Source organism: Arvicanthis niloticus, chromosome 30 (assembly GCF_011762505.2).
Source record: "Arvicanthis niloticus isolate mArvNil1 chromosome 30, mArvNil1.pat.X, whole genome shotgun sequence".
NCBI classification, from domain to species: domain Eukaryota; kingdom Metazoa; phylum Chordata; class Mammalia; order Rodentia; family Muridae; genus Arvicanthis; species Arvicanthis niloticus.
In genome coordinates, this window is record NC_133438.1 from 19,757,723 (window position 1) to 19,782,047 (window position 24,325).

At 43.1% G+C, this 24,325-nt stretch overlaps 1 protein-coding gene across 1 annotated transcript in view; it reads right to left on the reverse strand.

Moving 5' to 3' along the window:
• Window positions 1-20,630, reverse strand: part of Stx7 (syntaxin 7) — a 38,648-nt gene extending 18,018 nt beyond the window's left edge. Inside the window, exons 1-2 of the mRNA XM_076928032.1 lie at window positions 20,508-20,630; window positions 14,683-14,832 (exon numbers count right to left, since the gene is read on the reverse strand). Coding sequence (XP_076784147.1) covers window positions 14,683-14,767 — 85 coding nt within the window. The 5' untranslated portion in view covers window positions 14,768-14,832; window positions 20,508-20,630. The remainder of the gene's footprint in view (window positions 1-14,682; window positions 14,833-20,507) is intronic.
• Between the last annotated feature and the right edge of the window lie 3,695 nt (window positions 20,631-24,325).

Genomic DNA, 24,325 nt, shown 5'->3' on the forward strand with positions numbered 1-24,325 from the left:
GGCAGAAATAAGCCAGGCAGGTAACCACAGAGGACGCCGAGTCGGGGTAAGGGAAGCAGAGCGCGAATGTCACTCTCAGAACTTTGCTATGAATGGAGCATTCGTAATCCATAATTCAAAATAAAACAAAAAATGCCCCCAAATTTAAAACTTTTGAGCATCTACATAGTGACCCAAACAGAAAGCTTTCATGCTATGGATTTTTTCCTGTACAAAGTCACTATAAAAACATCGTACACATTGTCTTTAGCCCACATGTTCAAGGTAGATATGCAGCAAAATTAAGCTTCAATCTGAAAGAGGAGGAGGAAGAAAGACAGAGATCCAGACTCTCTGGCTCTTGCTGGGCAGTAAAGTCCTGGGCAGGCTGCCAAGGCAGGTAGAGGAGATCTGAACTTAAATGGATGGCTAAGTATTCTCTAACCAGAGAAGAGCAGCTTAGAAAGAACTGTCTGTGTATCTTGGGACCCTAATAAGACAGAGTGATCAAGACTTAAAAAAAAAAAACCTTCAATCCTGAGAGGCAAAGAAGGAGGGACTTAAGCACCTGGGAACATAGGCACAAACTAGGTAAAAAATCCTTGAGCAGGGTGCGAAATAGTTACTTTCTTTTCCACAGGTCAACTTCTTGCCTCGAAAACCAAAGAATGTCAAAGAAGCACTTTGCCTACACAAAAGATCCTGAAACACGGAGAGGAAGGTCACGAGAGAACTAGAAGACCTAGCCAAATAATAGACACTAAAAAGGCTAAATTGAGAGCCACTGGGGGAACAAGGGAAAGGGCAAATTCTAAAATGAGGTTGGGATCGGGGCTGGGTACCAAAAAGAACCAATGTGCAGGTAGTGCCAAAACCATCTCCTCCATCCAGGGCAGTTTGACATATTCTGGTTTAGTGGCCACACTCGCCTCTTTTGATAGAATGATCTTGGTTCACTCTTACCTTGCTTGCCCAGACTCCTGTATTAATTCCTGCTGATTTCAACATACAAGTGGCTGAACCTTCCACTGCTCCTGAGAGCGCATGCTCCAACAGTATGTATGTCACATGCTGTGTCTTCTCCATGGTCCCACACCACTTACAGCCATCCTGTGCATCCACCTCCCCTCTGGCATGCTGACTCCATGTGCCTATTTGGCATCAGCCCTGCCTCTTCTCCCCTTCCTCTTCAGTGTCCTTTGATGGAATGCATACTCCATGATCTATCACTGTGTCTGCTCCCTCTTGCACACATCCACCAGCGTAACTATCTCTGACACATCTACAGCCATGCCCCCTCTGCCTCTGCACTGCCACTGCAAACCTCTACCCCAACCCTTGTTCTAACCGGGGTAAAGGGCTATCTAAGCTGGGACTGACCCCTCCTCTAATACATCAAGGGAGCTGCCATCTGAACAGCCCACACTCTATGGCTTTCCCCATTCAAAACATTCCCAGATACTGTAAGACTCACTCTGCAAATTGTTTCAGTGATGAGTTCAAGTATCATCTCAGCCACAAATTCCTCGGCAAACCTACCTGGTCCTCAGGTACCCCCCTTGTATAAGCAGTCTCTCTCCAGCACACAGTATGCTTCTGTTATTGCTGTTGTTCAATTCAATCTTTCCTTTTAACTCACTTCTTCACCTTATCCTTTTCTCTCTAAAGGATCAATCTACAGATAAAAACATCTCCGTTTCACTAACTGACAGAGCTCTAGCATCCAGAGTCTCTTGCACACCACAGATGCTTCATAAAGAGGGACAAGTTGTACAGACACACAAGTTACACTCTCGTACAATATGACATCATCTAAATGCATAGTGTTATATGAATCAGGGTCTCCCAAGATCTGACACAAACCTCCCCACAACTGTATAACTTGGGCAAGTGACTCAAGCATTCGAAAACTAAATTTTCATCTGACAGACTTGATGGCAAAAATCTGGTAAGAACATTTTAAAAATCTACAAGAGTTAATTTTAGATACAGAATATACAATTTTAAAGAGAGAGCTTTAATTTTCTAGATGAAGGTTAGGGAGACGGCTCAGTGGGTAAAATGTTTGCCACACAAGCTTGAGACCCTGAATTCAAATCACTAGACCACGGGCTTGAGAGATGGCTCAGCAGTTAAAAGCACTGACTGCACCTCCAGAGGTCCTTGAAGACAGCAACAGTATACCCGCATACATGAAATAAATCAAACTGCTAGAACACATACATGCAGAGCATGCAACTATATTCCCCAGTGCTCCTATGCCAGGATGGAAGGCTGGGACAGGAGGTTCATTAGACAGCTAGCCTGATGTATACAACATAGCAAAACACCGTCCCAAGTGAACTGGAAGGCAAGGATTGGTTTCTGAAGCTGCTGTTCTTTGACAACACCTTGGTCTACACTATGGGACATATGCTTGCACTTACATACTTAAATATAAACATACACACACACACAATCACATACAAACATACATACATACATACAAAAAATCTAGAAAAAAAAAATACAATTGCACACGCTATAATCTCAGCACGCTGGAGGCCAATGGATTACCAATTCAAGACCAACAAAGGTCATATAGCATGAATCACTCTCAGCAAACAAACAAACACCAAAAGAGCTTAGGTACCTTCTGGAAAGACAACATAACTAAGATCACTAAGTGTTTCCTGCTGAGCCTGCTTCCCACCTGTGCCTGCAGCAAGGCAACAGTGAGTTCCCCAGTGGACAGGCCTCAGGAGGACTTTTCTAATGGCTCTCACATTCCTAAGTGGGAGAACAAGCAGACCTTGGTGATATCTGTGGGTGTTCTCTACGACTTCAAAGGGGATGAAGACAACCCTCCTCCCTGTACAGAAGTTAATCGGTCATAACTCACATCACTAACTCATTACCTCAGCATGGTTTCTTCACTAATCATAGTAACTATACCAAAGAGAGAAAACTAAGGACAATACAGATACCAAAGCAGAATACTGTTCATGTCCTATATGGACTCTTCCAAAGTAACTAAAAGTATCAACTACTTAAAAAAACCCCAACTCTGTTTGGTATACACGAGAAGGGCAATCACTCTATCATAAAAAGCACTGCTCGGGAATGGGCACAGAGCAAACAAGCAAACAATTTCACAAAGAAGTCAAAGAGGTGAGGACAAGTATTGTCAAAATGATTCCAGGAAACAAAAACTAGTCAGCTTCAAGCAACCAAATGCACATGGAGCCATTGCCCAACTAACCACAAACTGTAATTTCATAAAAGAGAAGCAACCCCGCGATCCAACCAATCACTGGGCATAGATTATATTCATGGTAAATAAGGCTAAAAGTAATTGTAATTATTTAATTAATTATATGGCATGTTGTGTACACATGAGGATGCTGATGAGGTCATATGGACAGCATCACTTTATCCATGTAGATCTCCAAGTATGCATTCCTGGAGACAGGATAGGCGTCAAGATCCCCCAACTCATAAACAAACGTTCAACCTTGGGATAAAATGTTCATGAATAAAGGATTGTTAATATATGGATGTAACATCCACTAATGAAGCACACAAAGCTAGCAGATGCAGGAGAAAAAGTAAATCATAAAAAAGTACCCTTTGTATATTATAACCTCATGTTCTTACATTTTTTTCATATAAACACTTTGGTGGGCTGAGATGTTCAAACCGTTCTCTTCAAAGACTAACATTTTAATGGGGGAACATGGGAAAAATAGCAATTAAACTTTGATTTTTCTGACAAAAGGCATTATAAAACAAAAGCAAGATGATGAGGAAATAATTAGAAAATAGGTCCAATAAGACATCACTAGGAAATGTAGTGAGATCATCTGAATATCCCAAAGGAGCTCTTTGAAAAAAAATGCAGGTACAAAGGCCCTGAGATGCAAAAAGATCACCCCAAGAAGCTACAGAAAAACCTGAGGTGCATGATGGGGAAGACAGGTTAGACAGGGGTGTGAACACAGAGGCTCACACTTCATTGCAAGGGGCAAGAAAGTCACAGACAAGTTTTAATCTGGGTGTGACATGTGCTCATATTTTTAAAGTGACTTGTTTCTGATGTGGAGAAGATAAGGGGGCAAGAAAGGGGGCAGAGAGAACAATGTGGAGGCTGCTGTCATCTGAAGAACAGTGTGGACCTGGTGGTCACAAACGGAGAGACGGGGACAAGAGGGCTGTGCACTTCTGTGCACTTAGTCTGGATCTTGGCAAGGACGTTTCCCAAATCACCAGGTAGGGCAGGAACCAAAGGGAAGGGAGAGCATGCTCAGGGTATGAGCCAACAGATGACTCACACACAGGGGAGAGAGTTCCAGGAAGTACCTAAGCCACTGATTAAGAATGTTGTGTACAAAGAAAGACAAGTGTACCCATGCCTCAAAGAGGCACAACCACACTCTATCTTGTAGGACAAGTCACCAGAGAAAAGAAAATTTGCCCTTCTCACTGAGATTCCCTTGGATAAGAAATATTCTCCTACCAATATCTGGACTGTGTCAACAGTTTGGGCATGAAAAAATTACGATACCAGAGTATTCAAGGGGATAAATAATCTCAACCATTGATTTTCAAATGTGACAACAGATCTGCTCACTTCTTGGGACTGGAGTTCTTTTTATAGAAAAGCCTGCTCTGGTGCCAAAGAGAAGAGTGAAGCAACTGGCTTCCCTTTTGTGCAGTCATGTGTTCAGAGGCAAAAATGAGAGTCTCTTCACTAGACCAGAACACGTTTCCTCCCAGAACGACAAACTGACCCATATTTAAAAAAAAATTCTGTATTGATTCTTTGAGGATTTCAGACAATGTACCTTGACTAGACTCATTTGTCCAGTTCCTCCCAGAACCACTCCAATTTAAGAACCTACACTTTTATTGAAACTTCTTACTGCCTCTCAGAGTCCTCAGAACCTCACAGGGCCAGGAGCTAAACAGAGATTCTTATTAACAAACAGGGACAGTAAGTGTGAAGTAAGAATAGTTACTGAACTGCCTGGAGACATCATGGGTCTTTTAAAATTTCATCAAGATTACGTTTAAGGAGATAGTTGGATCTATAGGAGTCACACAACCAGAGGGGGGGGGGATTCAACACAAAACATGTTTCTGTTATCTTTTACCATTTAGGGCAAAGGCTCGAGGTTTTACCTAGCACCTTCCCAGAGCTCCCAAAAACACGCATACAAAGAAAAGCACACGGAAGGTTATTATACAAGCTTTAGCAGAAATGTCTATACTCAAAATCTGATGGGAAGGTTTTCTTCTTTTTCCAGTCATTTGCTGTTTATTTTGTGTGCTTGAGTGTTTTGCCTGCATGTATGTATATGTACCACGTGCCCAGGGTAGGCAGATGAGGGTGTCACATCCCTTGGAACTGGAGTTACAGATGTCTGAAAGTCACTTTGTGGATGCTGGGGAATGAATGAGCAGCAAGTATGCTGAGCCATCTCTCCAGCCCACAACACGATTTTATTACCAACGTATTTGATTAGCTTGCTTACTGAACATTCTTAGATTTTCCTTAAAAACAAAACATACTTAAATGCCAGAATTTTCTTTTCTTATTGAAATGTTATTCATTGGCAATCTCACACATGTGTAGAATGACTATGGCTGCTCTTTCGTTCGCCTCGCCTTTCCCTTTGGCCCTTACCAGCCACACTTCTCAAATCTCCTTCCCACACCCCTTATTCTGTGTTTGGTCCCACAGAATACAACTAGGCCCATCTGTGTGACCAGGGTTTGTAACTACCTATTAAGAGCAAAGCGTTAACTATAACCACTATGTTTTTTTTTTTTAATCAAATACTGTTTCACAGTTAGCTGTAATCAATTATATTTTTTAACTTTCTTCAATTCTTTTTTTTTCTTTTTTTATTAGATATTTTATTTACACTTCAGATGCCATCCCCTTTCCCCATTCCCCCCCCACCCCCCTTAGAAAACCCTTATCACATGCCCCCTTTTCCTTTTTGCATTTATACATTTTTTTAAATAATGTTAATCATAGGCTTTATAAGTTTGGAATTGTTCAATCAGAGGTGTAACCCACTGACCAACCTAGATATAACAACTATCTTTGACTGGTGGAGATACATGAATATCTGCCTCCCTGTCTCCCCCCTCTTTCTCTCTTTCATCACCTAGCTTCTCCTCTCCTCCTTCTCCTCCTCTTCTTACTCCTTTTCTTGCTCTCAGTACTCCTCCTACCTTAGCTCCTCCTACACATCACCCCTTTCTTCAATTCTTAATTCAGTTAATTCATGCAAGACTCACTCTTGAAACATTTATGCCAAAAATTCTCATCTTCTAAGATCAGAAGATCCTCATAATCCTGGTGGCACTCTAGCCTAGTGGTTCTCAACCTGTGGGTTCTGATCCGTTTGGGGGTGACAGACCAGATATCCTGTATATCAAATATTTATATACTGTTATATACTATATATATACACATATATATTATATACTGTTATATACTATATATTATATTATACACTGTTTCTTTTTCTTTTTTTTTTTTTTTTTTTGACCAACCACAGTAGTTTATTACTCCAATGATTCGCACAGCGGGGTTGCAAGTCTAAGGCTGGCTGCCTGCCTTCCTGGAGGGACCTACCCCACCTCCCCTCTGGGGGAACTCCACTCAGCCATGGACCCCATAAACCTCTGAATGCATTCATTCAGACTTTGACATCTGCGAGTTTCCCTCTGAAAATGTTAAGAGCCGTGTCCCGCCCACCCCACGGCCTGCCAGTCCAGCCTGCAGAGAGCGGTTCCCGCTGCCTTCTGATTCCGAAATAAATAGAATTGGTGGCAAGTGTGCTGAGTGATGTCAGGGTGGCCCCAGCAGCCTCCAGAGGGGCACCGTGGGGACAGTCTCAAGTTGTCTTCTGATGGGCGGGCGGGCACTGTGCAGCGTGTGGCTGTACCAGGCTGCCTACAGTTTGTCCAGGAAGTTGTCCAGCGCTGGGATGCCTTCCTTCAGGCCTTTGCGCTTGCGGGTCTCGGCTACCACTTGGCTGGGACGGCTGCTGTTGTCAAAGGGGTCCCCAGGCAGGATCTGCCAGTGGTCAAACACGCACTGGGGGAAGGCCTGGCCACCAGTGTTGGATCGAAGGTCGGCGGTGAAGCCAAAGGACTCATTGACAGGCAGGTATGCCTTGACCACGAACATGGGGGTACCGGCCACCTGGGACTCCTCAAATACATGGCCACGCTTCCTGTTCAGGACACCGTAGATGCCACCCACCACTTGCTCAGGACACTGGATCTCGACCAGATAGATGGGCTCCATGAGGCGGGGCTGTGCAGTCAGCACACTGGCACACTGGCATAGAGGCAGCGGCGTGCTGTGGGGACGATCTGGCCACCTCCCCGGTGGATGGCATCAGCGTGCAGGTATACACTGTTTCTTAACAGTAGCAAAATTGCAGTTCTCAAGTAGCAGCAAAGTGATGTTATGGTTGGGAGTCACCATAACATGAGAAGCTGTGTTAAAGGGTCATAGTGTTAGGAAGGCTGAGAATCGCTGCTCTAGTCGCTTTTCCAAACGGCTGCTTCCATTCTGGGACTCTAAATAATGTGCAAGTCCCATGACAAATGGCCTCTTAACACTAAAACCTGCACTCCATAGGAGAGTTTTCAGGAGTCCTTGAAACTCTGGCTGGGACTTGGCTTTATAATGTTGGAAGAGATTATAATCCAGCCCATAATACTCAAGGAACCACATTCTAGAAATGAGTTTGTTCAAGCTCATGCTCGCACATGCAAACACACACACACACACACACACAAACGTGCACACGCACGCACGCACACGCACAGCTTGCTGAATTACAGAATGTTCTCTGTTCACTGAATTTCCTAACAGCTATGTTCACAACTACCCGACTCAAATTAGAAATGCAAGTTAAGCTACAATGAGATAAGGATGCTGCAGAAACAGATTAAACTTTAGGCTGTTCTTGTTGGCAAGGATTTGGAGCTATGTCAGCTCCGACTCTGGCTGGAGGAAGCAAGCACTTCAGGAAGCTTTTCCTGTGTCTACTAATGCAGACCATACACAAATCGTAAGACCCACCGACCCAGGAACAGACGCAGCAGTGTTGCTAACAGTAAAGCACAGAAACAAGACAACAGCAACAACAACAACAACAACAACAACAACAACAACAACAACAACAGAAGACTGAAAAATACATCAAATGTTTACTGACAGTATTAAAGTAAACCGGTATAAATAAGAACTATTTACTATAAATTAAAATAAATAACCTATTCCACACAGATGAGTCCCACAGGATGGAAACAAAGTATAGCTCAACACAAAATAAAACACACTTACTAACTCTACCAGATGAAGCTTAAGAATCAGGTAAATTAATTAGTGGTGCTGAAAACGCATGGTGATGAACACAGAGGAAGTGTAAGCCGGAGAAGGGCTCTGGGCTCAGAATGCACCCAGTGATCTACACAATATCTGGCAGACAGTCACTGGGCTGCACGCTCCTCGTGGGCACTACTTAACAATCAACGGAAGCCAACTTTTAAGGATACAAAACGTTACATTGAAGATCTCAGTACATTTCTTCTGCTCTTCAAAAATACAAGTTCTCTCTGTGTGTTCTAAAAACATTTTTCTATGAGGTCTTTGGGAAGAAGTATGCATGGCCCCTGTTAAAATGTCCATCTCTAGTCCGCCCACAAATGTTCACTGACCTCCTACATCATAGGCAGGACTTGACTAAGGGTGGCAGCAGGTAATGACTGGATAGCCCAATTCCAGATATTCTAATAAAAATGCTAGTTTTGAACATGAACTCAAGCTTTGGGAAAATATCATTTCTGAGATGCATGCTGAGCTTCTAGGCCTAGGAGAGAAACCGTGAGCTAAGAAGGAAATGATATCCTATCAGGCCTGGGACAGAAAGCATGGCCTTAGCACACAGGCACAGAAGGGAGGGAGGGAGGGCAGCCCAGATGTCTTACCAGCTCTGCTAACCATCGGCAGCCTACACCAAGGGATGAAAATACCGGTTACATCGTTTTAACATTCCACATTTGATTCACGAGGAGATGGGTCAAGTTCTAGTTTGCTCCATCTTTACTTGTCATTTCCAGGTCAGATTGCTGCTTTGACGTAAGTAAAGATCTACAATACGCAGCATATACCTGTTACGTATATGTGTAAATACTAAATCGTCTATTTACTATAACTTATCCCCTTCAGTAAAAAGTGATTTAACAGCAAAAACCACTGGACTTTAAAATACCATTTCATAGCTAAGGATTCTGGAGACACAGTTCAGTGGCAGGGCACGTGCCTCACACACATGAGGCCCTCAAGTCAACACCCACTACCCCAGGGGGAAAAAAACGTTTCATCTCTTTTAGGCTTTGCAAAATAAAATGGTCAAAATACTAGTAAAAGAAGACAAAGTTATCTTCTTGCTATTGGTTATTCTTGACTTTCTTTAATATAAAAAAAAAAAAAACCTGTTGTTTTCTTTTTGGCACTGCAAGACTTAAAATTGATGTAAGCCTTTATTTATCTGATCAAGACTAGTGGGAGTCATAAACCTTTCCCTTTGCAGTCCCAGGAAGCCTTGACTTCTGCTTGATGGAGACATCCACCTTCTGGCTACCTTACTTACCCTCCCTAGACCATTTATAAAACCAGGTCATCTGCAGGGTCACAGACTTAAAAGATGTGAACGTTTGTGTCAGAGGAAGAACTTACCTATGCTGACATCCCCTATTCCGGAACCCCTTCTGTATTAATAGCCTCATCAGACCGGGAAAGGAGAAGTGAGATTTCACACTTCTGCCTTTCAGTTCCACAGGTTTCTACACAGCTCGTCTCGAAGTGGTAGGCTAGATTTCTACCAGCCACTTAGTTCCCCTCTAAAGCTCTGTTCACTCAGACACTGAATGTTAGAGTCAGAAAACACGTACAGCAGCACTGGTCATAAAGTCGTGACCAGTCTCAAGTCTGCATCAACCAACCAAACTGCCCCTGGATGGGCCATTCCTATCTCAGTTGTTCAAGCCAAACACACACATCTCTTCCCTCTCTTTCCTTATCTGATGTTCTTCCTTCATTTTGCACTTAAAGGCAGACATACCTAGAAACAGATTACACACACACCCCACCCCCGTATCACACTTGCCTCACCTTGCAGAGTAGAGGAAAGGCAAACTGTTCTCTAGAGCAGTGGGTCTCAGCCTTCCCAACATTGGAACATTTACTACAGTTCTGGTGATAACTCCCAAGCTACTGTTATGGATCCTAATCCAAATATCTGCGATTTTCAATAGTCTTAGATAATCTGTGTAAGGTTTGTTTAACCCCTCAAAGGGTCGTGAGCCACAGGTGGAAACCCACTGCTCTAAATGGTACATTTCCAGTCCCCTCTGGCCTTGAAAGATTTTTCCTTTACAATTATACAATTTTAGAGTTGCCCTTTTCTAGGGGAAAGTTGCAACCCCGGCTCTGACCACAGTCTTTCGTCAGTGGTGGTGGCTCATGCCTTGAATCCTGGGCAGTGAACCAGGAGAAAGCAGGTAGAGTGACTTGTTTTGTTCATCCAGGAAAGGACCCAATGTAAGACAGACATTGAAAGTGAAGACAGAGAGCCAGAAGGTAGGGGTGGGGGTGTCACACACCTTTAATCCCAATGCTCAAGATGCTGAGTTCAAGGCCAGTCTGGTCTACAGAGCTAATTTCAGGACACAGAGGAACCCGTGTTGAAAAGAAAATATGTATCTTATTTCCAGTAAGCTACTTCATCTGGATTTTGTTCTTATTTCTCTGGTCGCTCAAGCTTTTCATGCTACTTTCTTCCTGACATCCAGAGGTTTTTACATCCCAATTTCTTTCTCCTAATCTTTTGGGCTTAACTTGGATTCAAGGTTTTAGGTACCAGTTGTGCTATGATCCCAAATTCCAAATTGTGATATGGATTCTAATTTCCAAATTTATGTATCTCAACTGTCTGGTATCTCCATGCAGATGTCCAAAAGACATTTCAAACTGCACTTGACCAAGCGTGAAGTGATCAAGTGGTGATGTACTTTCGCTAGAACTCTTGTAAAAATAAAAACACTTACTGGAAAAAAAAATCCTCCCCAACTAGTCCTGGACTTAGTCTGTCTCATCCAGTTCATACTTGCAACCACCTGCTCCTGTGCTGTGTGCGCAGGCTCCTCCCCTTCCCTTCCAGGCCCACCCACACATACCTGCACCTCCTCCTGGCTCTCTGTCTGTCTTCACATCTCTCTCTCCCGCTGATACATGACAAAGTCTCTCTCAACAGACCTCTGCCAAGAGCAATACATGTCCCCTCACTCTCCTAAAGTCTGTTCTCTAAGGCAACCGAGTGATGCCTTCAAAGTGCAGATCTAACTGTGTCTTCTTACACTTCGGTGATTTCTACTGCCTTGTAGAGTGAAATCTAAACTCCCCACAGCCCAGACAAAGCTCTAGGTTTGTCATCCTGCCCCCCTGACTTCCCCTCTGGCTACTCTAGCCTCAAGTACTGTGCTCTGGATGTGAGGCTTGTTTGTTCTCCTTCTCTTCTGAGCAACCCAAGCTCAAGAAGGCTTTGGAGTGTTTACTGCAGCGATCCCCTTCATGTGACTTGCCCTGGTAGCTCTCTGCCAGGCTTTTCTCCTCTCAGAACCAGGGTCCAGCTAGGAACAAAGCACCCAGCTGCCCTCACATCGCCCTCAGTCTGTCTCCTCACAGGAGACTGTGTTGCTTGTTAACTGTTACACCATACACTGCTTCCAGTTGTAAACCACAGGAAGACAGAACCCTATAGATTTATTTAGGGCTATGTTCACATTCTCTGAAATGGAATATAATGTGTAACAGACGCTCAAAGAATTACTGCTGAATACGGCAAACCAGAATACCACAATTAAAAGTCACTTTGTCTGAACTATCTTCACAATATTTAAATTTCCGAATCAACGACCCGGGAATCATCTGACCACTATTTCTAGTCATTCGGCAACTATCCCCCTTCCCCACTTTAGCTGAGGGCCTAACTCCCAGTAGCTTTGAACTTGTGTCCAATGGATAGTACTTTTTATATCTGAAGATAGGGACTGGACCTTTTGTTAATGATCTCAGTCTTCATTAAAAATATTTTAATTATATTGAATCTAGGGCCACGCATATGTTAGCTAAGGTTCCTAGTAAGAACTATATCTCTAGGCCTCATTTTGCTTTATATTTTGAGACAGGGGTTTCACTAAGTTACCCAGGCTGGCCTTAAACTTGCTCAGTAGCCCAGGCAAGCCGTGAACTTGTAATCTTCTGGCCTCAGCCTTCTGAATATCTGGAATTATAGGCCTGGACAATGAGGCTCGGCTTGGTCTCATCTTAAGAACCGTGGACATGGGATAGTTGGGGGAAGCCCTCTACATAATCCAATGGGTAAAGTTAGGTTGTTTGTTTAGCTGTCATCTACACTGTAGTATCGAACCCTGGCTCAGATTATCACTTCTTATCTGGCTGGAGCAACCCATCTGTTTCTTAGCAAGCACGGCTCGATTTAAACTCGCCCTTTCCTCCTTCCAGTTCAAGCTGCCACAGTCTCCAGTCTGTAGTGTCTACTGTTTACCACATCTCTAATCTCAGAGTGGTACAGTCACTCCTCAGCCTCCGAATACCTGGCATTGTTTTACAACAGAAGCCAAGACCTACTCTACTTTGGCATTCTTTCTTGCAAAAACGACTGGAATCCCACATGTGTAAGCTAAACAATAAGCTCCATTAAATTTCACACAAGTGATCACATTCGGCCAAGACCATCAGCAACACCCAGACAACCAGCAGCCAGGGAGCCATGGAGAGATCAGAGCAATTGGAAGCCAGGAGAACAAAGATGCTGGAGTCGTTGTCTTGATGGAACACTCTTAACTGCCTGCCATGAACAGCATGATGCTCAATGCTACTCTTTCCTAGCTCCCCTGATGGTCAAAGAAAACACTAATCCAAATCAGAGTAGACACCAGTACCTTCTAGAACCATCTATACTGTAACTTTATTTCCTTTACCTTCAAAGTACATTGGCATCTCATCTAAATCACTTGGGTAGAATATTATTGAGAGGCCAAATGGTTAAATTTAAAATATGGTAAGATCATTTGAAAAGATTCTGCATTTTGGTAGTGTGTTAGCATGTTGGTAAGGCTGATGAATAAAAGCAAATTAACATGCAGTCAAGAAGTTCTGGTGTCACATACAGTGGTGTCTTTATTCCCAGCACTCCAGAAGCAGACACAGGTAGGTCTCTGTGAGTTCGAGGCCAGCCTGGTCTGCATAGCAAGTTCTGGGCCAGGTATACTTAATTAGATCCTGCCTCCAAAAGAAAAAAAAAATAGAATTTGGCAATGTCTTACAGCTACAGTATTCTAGAGTGTGTGATTATCTGTAATTCAGGAATTACAAATCAAACTCTGTATGCATATGAACATACATATGCATGCACATGTGTATGTGTTGAGGGATGAATCTCACATTGGCTCCGTTTGCTGTTTCTGTAACGAGTGTCTTGGGGAATCTATACCATCTTCCATAATTCTTCTCTTGACAGATTAAAATGTCCCATCCTGCCACAGTTTGAATGCCATGCTGAGGCTTGATCCCCAAAGTGGATTAGGGTCAGGGTTAGGATTGGTTAGGGTTAGTGTTAGCATTAGGGTCAGGGTTAGGATTGGTTAGGGTTAGGATTGGTTAGGGTTAGTGTTAGCATTAGGGTTAGGCTTAGGGCTGGTTAGGGTTGACTAGAGTTAAGATTAGGGTTGGTATTGGTTAGGGTTAGGTTTAGGCTATGGTTAGAGTTAGAGTTAGGGTTAGGGTTAGGGTTAGGGTTAGGGTTAGGGTTAGAGTTAGGGTTGGGGTTAGGGTTGGGGTCAGTGTTGGGGTTAGGTTTTGTTAGCATTATGGTTAGGGTAAGGGTAGGGGTTATGGTCAGGGTTAGGGTTAGGGTTTGTTAGGATGCCTCTGAGAGGTGATTAGTACATTTCTAGGTTTTGCATGAAGGTAACAGGCATTATAGTCAGTGTGGCCACCTCTCCTCATTTTCCCTCTTTCCTTCCCACTATGTAGTATTTTGTGTCCAGAGGTCACCACCAGAAACCAAGATGCTTAGCTGTGTTCTTGTCTCCAATACTGTAGCTAACTAATGTATTCCTTTATAACCGATCTGTTCCTGTGCATTTTGTTATAGCAACAATAGCAACTAGAACCTTAAACACCTGCTTAGTTCTTTCCTGCCCCTTTTCAATTCATACTGCACAGTCACAAGGACAAAATTAATCTGAGCACTATCTAATTCCTAATAAATATAAATCTCTTGAGCTCTTAGTAGTACTCACTGGATCTTCACCTATGAGACTAAGCCAACAGACCTCACCGTCAATATCCAGATGTTCTTAGAGGAATTATAAATACCAATCTGTAAATCTTTATTTCATTAAAAAAAATGCAACTCTGGCCTGTGCTAGCATCTGCCCCTCTATTAAACTCCCTCTGTACTTACTCTAAAGGCTTCTAGCCACTTGAATTGTGTTCCTATAATGTCCCTCCCTCCCTCTTCCCTTAATTGTTCATGTTTTATCAACTGCCACCAAGTTCGAGCATTGAGAACAGCAATGAAGTCGAATTGAAACTGAACTCACAGCATTGCGTGATCTTTTGGATGTTAGAGGAGATGCGTTGCGCCAGCTGGGCAGGGTCCCCACCAATCCCCGGAGTGTAAGACATGGCTGGTTGTCTGACTGGCAGATTTCATCAGATGCAAGTAGGCTATCTGGTTTTCTAGGAGTCACCTGAAAGAACATAAAAGTTGGACAATTACGTTGTTTAAAGTTATTGGTGTTACATTTCCCAACTTATCCACCTGGGATATCATAGGGTTAAAAAGGGAAAATTACTACTGCTAGTTTCTAGAAAGCATTTATAAAACAAACACCTACATTGTATATTTAGGTATGATTCAGACAGAGAACAAAGGCTTAGATGTGAAGACCAATCAGACAGATCTAGAGCATGTAGAAAAGGCAAATGGTATTTATCAAAGGGAGGAGAAGTTCATGGCCAGCTCTGCACAGCTGGTATCAGTAGAAGGTGACCCAGAAAGGAAAAAGAGAGGAGTGACCTCACATTTACTACACATCTGTGAAGTGGAAATACTTCACACTGGCTGTCTACCGTAACATCACAACCTCCTCTTTAAAGTCCTTCTTTTCTGTTCTTTTGAGCAAAACTGTGGCTTATAACAATAAGTAACTGGTCCAAAGTAACAAAACCACCCATGGATGAGGGTGAGAGTTAAGCCTAGAATTCAGATTCCAAAGTTACTTATGTTTGCTAACATTGAGAATAAATACCTCAGAAGAGCAAGTGTCTTGGTTTCCAGATCTAGTTCGACCATAATCCAATAAAAACCACTGAGCTTTTCAACAGAGAAAGGTACACTGTTACTAAAATCTAGTTATGCTCAAGTCTCAGGCTATGGACATAGTTGTTACAGTGCATTGTTGAGGGAACATGCTAGAAAGAGAAACATGCATGCATGTTCTATGCTGACAAAATTAAATGACATTTTTGATGCAACGCCGGGTTGAATCTACAAACATGGAACCGGAGTGTAGGGAAGGCACAGAGGGACAGTGCTGGGAGGTGACATAGCAGCTGAGCTGATACCGCTGGTTCTGTGCATCATGGAATATGTCTGGACATTGGACAGTCTCTGGTATCTTCTCCACTCTCCTTTGTTGCTCTCTATGAACCAGGTTGTGGATACAGACTCACCCAACTTAATTAAAAGCAAGGTCAAAAACATAAGTAACAGCTGACCCCCAATGACAGTGTAGCAGGAACAAACTCCCTTCCAGGAGGCACTGACTTAGTACTGCAGCCATGTAAAGAGCTGAGCCAGACTGAGTAGGGTCAGACCTGAAAAACTAGGTGTCATGTTCTATACCTGTAATCCCAGCACAGGAGTCGCTAAAGCATAAGGACCCTGAGTTCACACTCAGCCGAGGCCTGGAGAGTCAAACTACCCTGATGACATTTTATGTGGTCTACGAACCAATTCCATCTTTAAATATCTGAACATTCAGTATGTGTGTGCACGTGCATGCATGCTACTGTGAGTGTGTCAAGACCAAAGAACAACCTTCAAAAGCTGGTTCTTCCCTCCGTGAGTGTCTTAGAGATCAACCACAGGTCATCAGGCTGAGCAACAAGGGCCCTTCCTGATGAGCCACCTTCCTAAGATATAATTTATATACCTTACAACTGTAACCATTCAGATCATATAATCCAATGGTTTTTAATGTGTTAACAAAGGTCTGTTGTAATCAACGTGTGACTTTTATAATGCATATTACTCTGAGGAGAAAGTTCCTTCCCATCATGTTTTATCTCCTGTTTGTCCCAAACCTTTCAGCCATTAGAACCATTAAACCACTTGGTATGTTTTTCTATTCTAGATGTTTCACATGAGTGAAATCACATCACACACACACACACACACACACACACACACACACACACACACACGGGTGGGTGGGTATGTTCTCTGTGACTAACTTGTTTCTCCTCCATGCGTTTTCAAGATTCTTGTAGGATCTTCGAGTACTTCAATGCCTTTTACTGACAAATAATATACTAAATGGATACAGAGATTTTTCTCTTGGCTCAGTGGCATCTTTCTATCAGTCAGGCTTCCAAAAGTGCCCTCAGTTTACAGCCAACACTAACACTCTGAGAAACTTCTGTAACCATGGGTACAAGTAAGTCTCACATCCCTACCTATAAAAGACATCTTTAGTATTCTCGCCCCCCCCCTCATTCCCTCCCTCCCTCCTATATCTTTGAAGTTACTAGAACTCATCAACTGCTTGTTCAGTTGCCAGGATAACTGGCAATCAAAAATCTCTACCTTGGGCAAGATACTTAGCATATGGGCCTCCTGCCAGGATCAAAATAAGATAATGGGACCAAGTGCTTTTCTATTGTACACAGAGGACAGGTCTGATGTGCTCCTGCACCTGTGGGCCTCTCATCAAAGGCATACAGCCACAAACTCCCCTGAAACCTATACCCCCAGACACACACACACACACACACACACACACACACACACACACACACACAGAGAGAGAGAGAGAGAGAGAGAGAGAGAGAGAGAGAGAGAGACAGAGACAGAGACAGAGACAGAGATTGACTAATGTCAGAATCCAGTTCATTCCTGCAAAGGATTCCAGCTTTTTCTTACCTCTCAAAATTCATACACACACACTCTAAACCTTCTCGGTGTTTTCTTTTAAAGGGATTTTTTTTTCTTTCCATAATTTAAGTCAGACAGTCACAAGTGCATCCCTGTACTCAAGCAAACTGGAGAATGTGGCTGTTGGTGAGACAAGTGGGCTTCCCATCTTTATCTGCGTGCAATTTACTAGAGGAAGCATACGGAGATGACCACCTCGGTTCTGTGTTGAGTGAGAAGTTAACAGGAATCTGAGAAAGGGCTAAATATTTCCTGCATATGGTGCCTTTTATGGTTGTTTCTCTCAATCTCGAAAGCCTCTGAAGCAGGCATAACTGCTATTGTAGTTTTTCATAAAGAAATGGAGGCATGGCTGAGATGAGCAAGGGACTTAAACTCTGAAAGTCAATCTGGGAGCTCACATTGTCACAAACACTAGACTAAGGCCTTGCTTTCTGTGGAACAACTTAGCACATGTGGACCTACAACTGCACAACCAAACTTGCCACCTTTCTGCAGGCCCACAGGTAATTTCTTCACAACAAGGAAACAAGCCTGGATGGAGGAACACTACTGAGCAGCACTCTCCCTTTCTGTCCTGTTCGGCTATGATGACATTTAAAAAATAAGAGTTAGTTCTTCAGAGAAAACACAAAATAAGTGGGACAGCGGCTACCTTTGCTGGAAAGAAAGAAACATACAAATCCATAGATAGTTATTGATAAATGACTCTGAAGTTTATTTTTACAAGTTAGCTAATTAATTCTATGTTTTTAAAGTGTTTATGCTCTACAACCATCTGCAGTACCTAGCCTGAGCTGCAATGCACAAAACTATTCTTGTTGAAAGCCTATTTGGAATTCCTAGTGCCTTTGCTCAAAATAATTACACAGCTCATCATGTGCACCTGTGCTGCCTGCAGAGCTGCTAGTGACACAAACCTATTAAAATGAATTAAGGTAGATGAAAGTCACCCAGGCCACCTTTCAAGTGCTCAGAAACTATATGTGGTCAGTGGCCTGCAGCTGGGACAGCCCACATATTCACTTCTACTCCCACAGGAAGTTCCTTCCATTGGACAGCGTTCAACTCAACTTCTCAGTAATTATCTTTTTATGAAGATATGTAAACACAAAGGCGAAAGAGGAGATGGGAGGGTCAAATGGTGACACTCATAGTGAGAGCTGTCTCAAGACAGCGTCGAAAGTACAATTGAAAAATGAACAAAGGGAATTTTGATTCAGATTCTTGAATGTAAAATACAACCCTGCCGTTACTACAGGACATACTGTAGAATCCCGAAGACTTCTGCTGAGCAGAAACTGGTTTAAAATTTAGCCTGCTCAAATCAAATGGTCAGTTTCACTTTCTTAATCATGAACAGCAGCATAAAATATGAATAAATTCCTCCTCTTTTGTCCCCCAGGGTTTTTATTTGTGTGTGTGTGTGTGTGTGTGTGTGTGTGTGTGTTGCAGAGGAGTCTAAATCTTGGACCTAGTCTATTTTCTAAGTACTTGGCTACAAACTAGGTTCTAAATAAATGTTTGAAGTCTGAATGAACAAGTGTTCCAATTTCCTAAGAACACATGCCCAGCCTGAGAGGAAATATTAACATTTCTAAAACACCATTTCAGGCTTACTGCCACCTGGGCTTTTCTCGGTGTCCCTTTTCTATCTCTAGACGGCCCTTCCCATGATACCCACCCACCCCCCTGTGATGACTTGTCTCAGCAAGGTGTTGTCACACATTAGAGATGCCAGGTCTGAAATGAGAAGTCTGTGGCTCTCTGTCAATGCAACTTCTACTTCAAGCCATGTGTCATACTTAGACGATTGGGACATTCACACTCCCTGCTTTCAATTCCCCAAACAAACAGGGGAGGACTCACAGAAGACACGAGGATGCTCAGTCTTCCATCTGAGTATCTGGTTCACCAACTACCCAAGTGCGTCTCTGCCCAGCTCCTCCATCCATCCAACAATTATGCTACACTGTTTGGTTTCAGCTTAATTCACTAACATTTTTTTTTCTCCACAGTTTCACACATTAATATTTCAAGTAACACTGAACCAGAGTAAAATCCACGCAGACTCAATTGTGGGAGTTTTATCTAGCAGTACTGATAGACATAGCAATAATATATTGTCTCAGTACTGGGGACGGAACCAGGGCCTCGTGCACACAATGTTTAGTGGCATATGACCCAACATAATTATTCATAATTTTCCACCAGCAGGATATGGATGAACTTGGGATCCTAATCAGAATTAGAAATAATTGTTAGCTGGGAGCAGCGAAAGAAGTGAGCTAGCTGAAGGAAAAGAACCCAGAGGTCAATGAGTTAATACTATGTTATATTAACTTCCCCAGACACTGGGAAACTACAGCCTCATTCTTAACCAGTCACAAGCCCGGGGCCAACTCACAAAGCAGCTTGCAAAGGGAAAGGCCCATCCTCACCACAAGACACAATTTAACAGTTTTATCAGCCAGTGCAGCTCAGAGTACATCTAAAAGAAACGCCTACCTCCAGGAGAACCAAACCTGTGGTTCAGTTAATTCCTTTCTTTTCCTGATTGTGGAAAACTTGTAAATAATTCCTAACAGAATACGAGATCTGATCTAAAGAAACCAAAAAGTGATATATGCGTATACAATTCAAGCATATTTTTAAAAAGTATAAAAAAAAAAAAAAAACAGCATTTGACTGTAAAGCTTTCTCTCCCCACCCTCATCCAAGCATTGGGGGCCGGGGGGGGGGGGGTGTTGTTAATTTAACCTAGAAAACACAGATGCGAATTTTCGAAATACTTTGCTAAAGGTCTTGGTGGATAAATCAATTAAAGACATGCACAAGAGAAACTTAGCTTGTGCGAGTAAGGCCAACAGCCAAGCAAATGGATCAGGCCGCGGAAGGAACCCATGGCCAGACGACCAGGGCCCGTCGTCGCGTTTCCCTTTTGGTCCTTCTGAAGGGGAAGTTGACAGATAATGGGAGCACGATTGTCGCCTGCCAGGATCTGGCGGTAGGGTCAGGTCCCCGGGGCTCCACTACCGCGCGCCCTGGGTTCTCATACGTAGCGTCCCTGCGTCCGCCGCGGGGCGTGGGAGCCCCGAGAGGGAGGCGCCCTAGGAAGCCCCGCTCTGCGTACCCCAACCCAACCACCAGCGAACTGCGGTTCTGGGGTGCCCCTCCCGGGACCCTGCCTCTGCAGTCTCCTTTTACCCTGATCTCGCTGCCTTCCTCCGCCACCTCCAGCCGCTGTCACCCGGGGGCCCACGGCTTTGCGCAGGCAGTCTCAGCTGAGGGCGGTGGCGCGAGCACGCCCACTGCGCATGCTCTGGGCACAGCCCCTGGAAGGAGGAGGCGGAGCCCGCGTCTCTCCCATTGGCCAGTGACAACTGAAGCTCAGAGGGACTGGCAAAATTGCTAGGGAGCCAAGCTCTGATGGGTGACAAACTGATGTCTACCTGCAAGAGAAGAGGAAGGAAGCCAATAGAGGACAGCTGCGTTCTTTATTCGGTGGCGCCACCCTCTCTGGACCAAGGGAGCATCATCAGGTCTTGAAGGTCCTGTTTCCTAACCCTCAGCTCTGAGGTAGACTCAACAACTCCATTTTAAAACGTCACTGCAAAAATGTCAAGGCAATCCTAGCTAAACTCACGAAAGAATAAACGAAGAATCATCTCTTGATGCCCACTTGGTAAAGATGTTTCCCTGGCTCCTGATGTGTCTCTCATCCTTGAAATACAGGACGCAGTTTTCCCCGGCTTTAAAAGCACAGACTGTTCCAACAATAACTCTTCAAACACGTGATTCTCTCGGATGAGAAACATCAGTTGTTCAGGTGAAAGAAATACTTTGCCAAATTAATTAGAATAGATCGCTTTGACCTTTGCCTGCAATTAAGACGGTGTTATTTCTGGAAAGAGCATGAAAAGGCATGGTACCAAAAGTGTACTAGAATTCATTGGTAGGAGGTTCAAACTATAGTAAGTCAGAACCACGGAGCAAACTGTACGGTGTTTGGTTTTACACATGTAAGCATACATAGATGATTTAGCTCAGACTCAAACACGGCGTCTTCTAAGTAGTATCCACACAGTGGAGTGAGCACACTGGTCAGAGGACATGGACCCATTTAAAGCAATGTAATTTAGCTAGAGCAGTTGTGAACCGTTGGGTTTTGCTATTTTGTCCGGTACTGGAAACTGAACCAAGGTCCTTGCCCACGAGAAGCCCATGCCTTCACCCTGTCCTGTATCCCCAGCCTTTTTTGTTTTTGAGGCAGTCTCTAGAGGTTGTCCAGATTAACCTTGAACTCACTCTGTAGCCCAGGCAGGCCTTGAACTTGCAGCCCTCCTGCCTCATCGTTCAGAGTACGGACATGTGTCACTGTCCCAAGTTGTTTGTGGTTTTGTTTTGAGGTACTAGGGATCAAACCCAGGGCCTCACATTTTAGGTAGTTGACCCACCCCTGAGTTCTACCTGTCGTCTCCACTGTGAACTTATAGAAATATTAGCCCATCATAATGACATTATATGTTTCCCAAAATACAGAGGAAATTTGTTTTTCTTTCTTTGAAATCTCTCCTTTTTTCAAAATTGTTATGTTTTTAAAAATCACTATCTGACAAAGCAATAACCTCTGTAATAAAAAGTCATGCTAGCTGTTAAAGCTACAGAATCCCTTTTACAAAATCTGGTTCGGTTTCCTTAAAATACAGATTAAGGAACCTGAAACACAAAACCCTTCCAAGTCACACAGATAATTAGGAACAGCAGAGGCTTGTGTGTCCTGTCCAGATTCTGGAGTCCTTCCTGCCACCAGATCCAGATGACTAATATCTGCTGAGAGTCTGTCCTGCAGCAACTATCAGACTATGCACTACAAATTTCAAAATCAAGTAGAGTGTGGTGTTTTCCTATGACAGGTGCCCTTCTCATGACACCATACGCTGTGATGGAAATTTATACAGAGCACAGAGGTATCCCAAAGATGAGTGCCTTACTGTAGTGTCAGTGATGATTTCTGAAGTGGAAACAGGAACAGCAGTTTTGAAAGTTACATAAAAGTTTCACTGGAAGACAACATGGAAAGGAACTTCCCTGCCAAAGGAGTGTGCATGTTCACTTTCATGTGTATAATATGTGTAAATGTTGACTTTATTTGGATAAAGCCTCGTGCATGGGCTCAAACATCAAGATGCTAAAAATGCAAATGCGACTCTTAAAGCAAGCAGCCTCTGTCTCACATTAAGTGATAGAAGTTGAGCTACTACGAGATTTTGAGGAAAGGTACAAAGTGCTCTTCACTCCCTGGCACAAAGGATAGCCTGGGAGAAGGAAAATGAAAGGGAAACACTACAGAGAAGAAAGGCGATGATGTAACAATAGCAGGCCTATAATGTAACAATATCATGCCCACAATATAACAATAGCAGACCCATAATGTAACAATAGCAGGCCTCAGAATAGAACTTCAAGACGGGAGACTTTGAAGGGCTGCACTAAGGAAAGTAAGAAGGAGAAGGGGTGAGATTGATGTGATAAATATTTAAAAAGACTTGTACGACAACTGGGTATGGAGAGCCAAAGAGAGGATTTGTGAAATGGAACTGATATCTAGGGTGCTTTCCATATGCCCTTCCCTGTTACTTTTGCTAGAATTCTGGACTGGGTGGAAAGAAAGATACAGGGCCTGAGACTCGGAGATCTCTAAGTTGCCCTACTAGTCACTGGCTATACTGGTTCCAAAGCTGGGTATTCCAAATCAAATTTTGAGCTTGCTCAAAGTTGTCATTTAAAAAAAAAAGTATAATAATTGAATTATTCCTAGTCATTTGAATTCAAAAAGAAAAATTAAGCATGATTGCTAATTTCTGACCATTGTAGTACTTCATTTTATTATTTAGCAGCTGTGTAATGGCTCCGTAAAGAAGTGAGCATGGCTTCGTTTGATCCAAGGTTTCTGAATATTTCACCGTGACTATATTTATCCTTAATGTGAAACATATGACATTTTGAGGATTAAAGAAGCACCTGTCAAGACAGCAATCTTCATACCAAGTTGCTAATGCCCTCATGATCTTAATAACCCCGGGTCTCCTTTAAGCAACATTTGCATATTGCCTTCATTACTTTTCCTGTGGCTCTATGAATACTGTGGCAAAAGCAAATTAAAGAAGTTTATTTTGACCCACACTTTTGAATTACAACCTATCATGACAAAGGAGTAGCGGCATCAGGAACACGAGGCATCTAGTCACATTATGTCTACAGTCAAGTGGCAGTAGTGGCAGGGACTGACAAATGCCTGCACCCTCCTCGCTTTTTCCTCTCTAGTCCAGGATTTCAGCTTAGGGAATGGTGTTACTCACAATGGACAGGTCTTCCTACCTCAGTCCATCAAATCAAGGCAGTGTCCCACAGTCTATTACTAGGTGATTCTAAATTTCACTACATTGATAGTTGAGATTAGTCGTGACTTCTATGAACTGGGAACTCTGTCTTTAAAACATAAACCTTAGGAGACACAGAAAACCATAGCCACCTGTTGTTTATCATTACTTTCAAACAGTTTCCACAGGCCTTCTTTTTCTCCTCATTGTCTATTCTGTGTCTGCTTCCGTAGCAGTGAAAGTGGCCAATTCAGTTCTGGTCCGTTTTCTTCCAACCATAGCAGCTACTCATGTGCTGAAAGCCTGACCCTGAAACCAGCACTGCAAATTTGCCCTTTGCCATAAACCCCAAAGTAAGCTACTTCAAGAAGGAAATGCCCAGCAGTGAGAGGATAGAACTTTAAGGGTAGGAAAGAAATTGGTCTACAGAGAAATGCTTGAGGAACATATGACATATTGAACATGAAAGAGAACATTGCACATTCATAAATCAGAGACCATGAAAAATGACTCAGTAAAGACACTGGTGTGGCTTTATTTGATCCAACATTTCTGAAAATATTCAATTATCAATATGTTTACATTTAATATTTGTAGGCGAAGCTAAGGTGGGAGGAGTAAGGAGAGGAAGAGGAAAAGGAA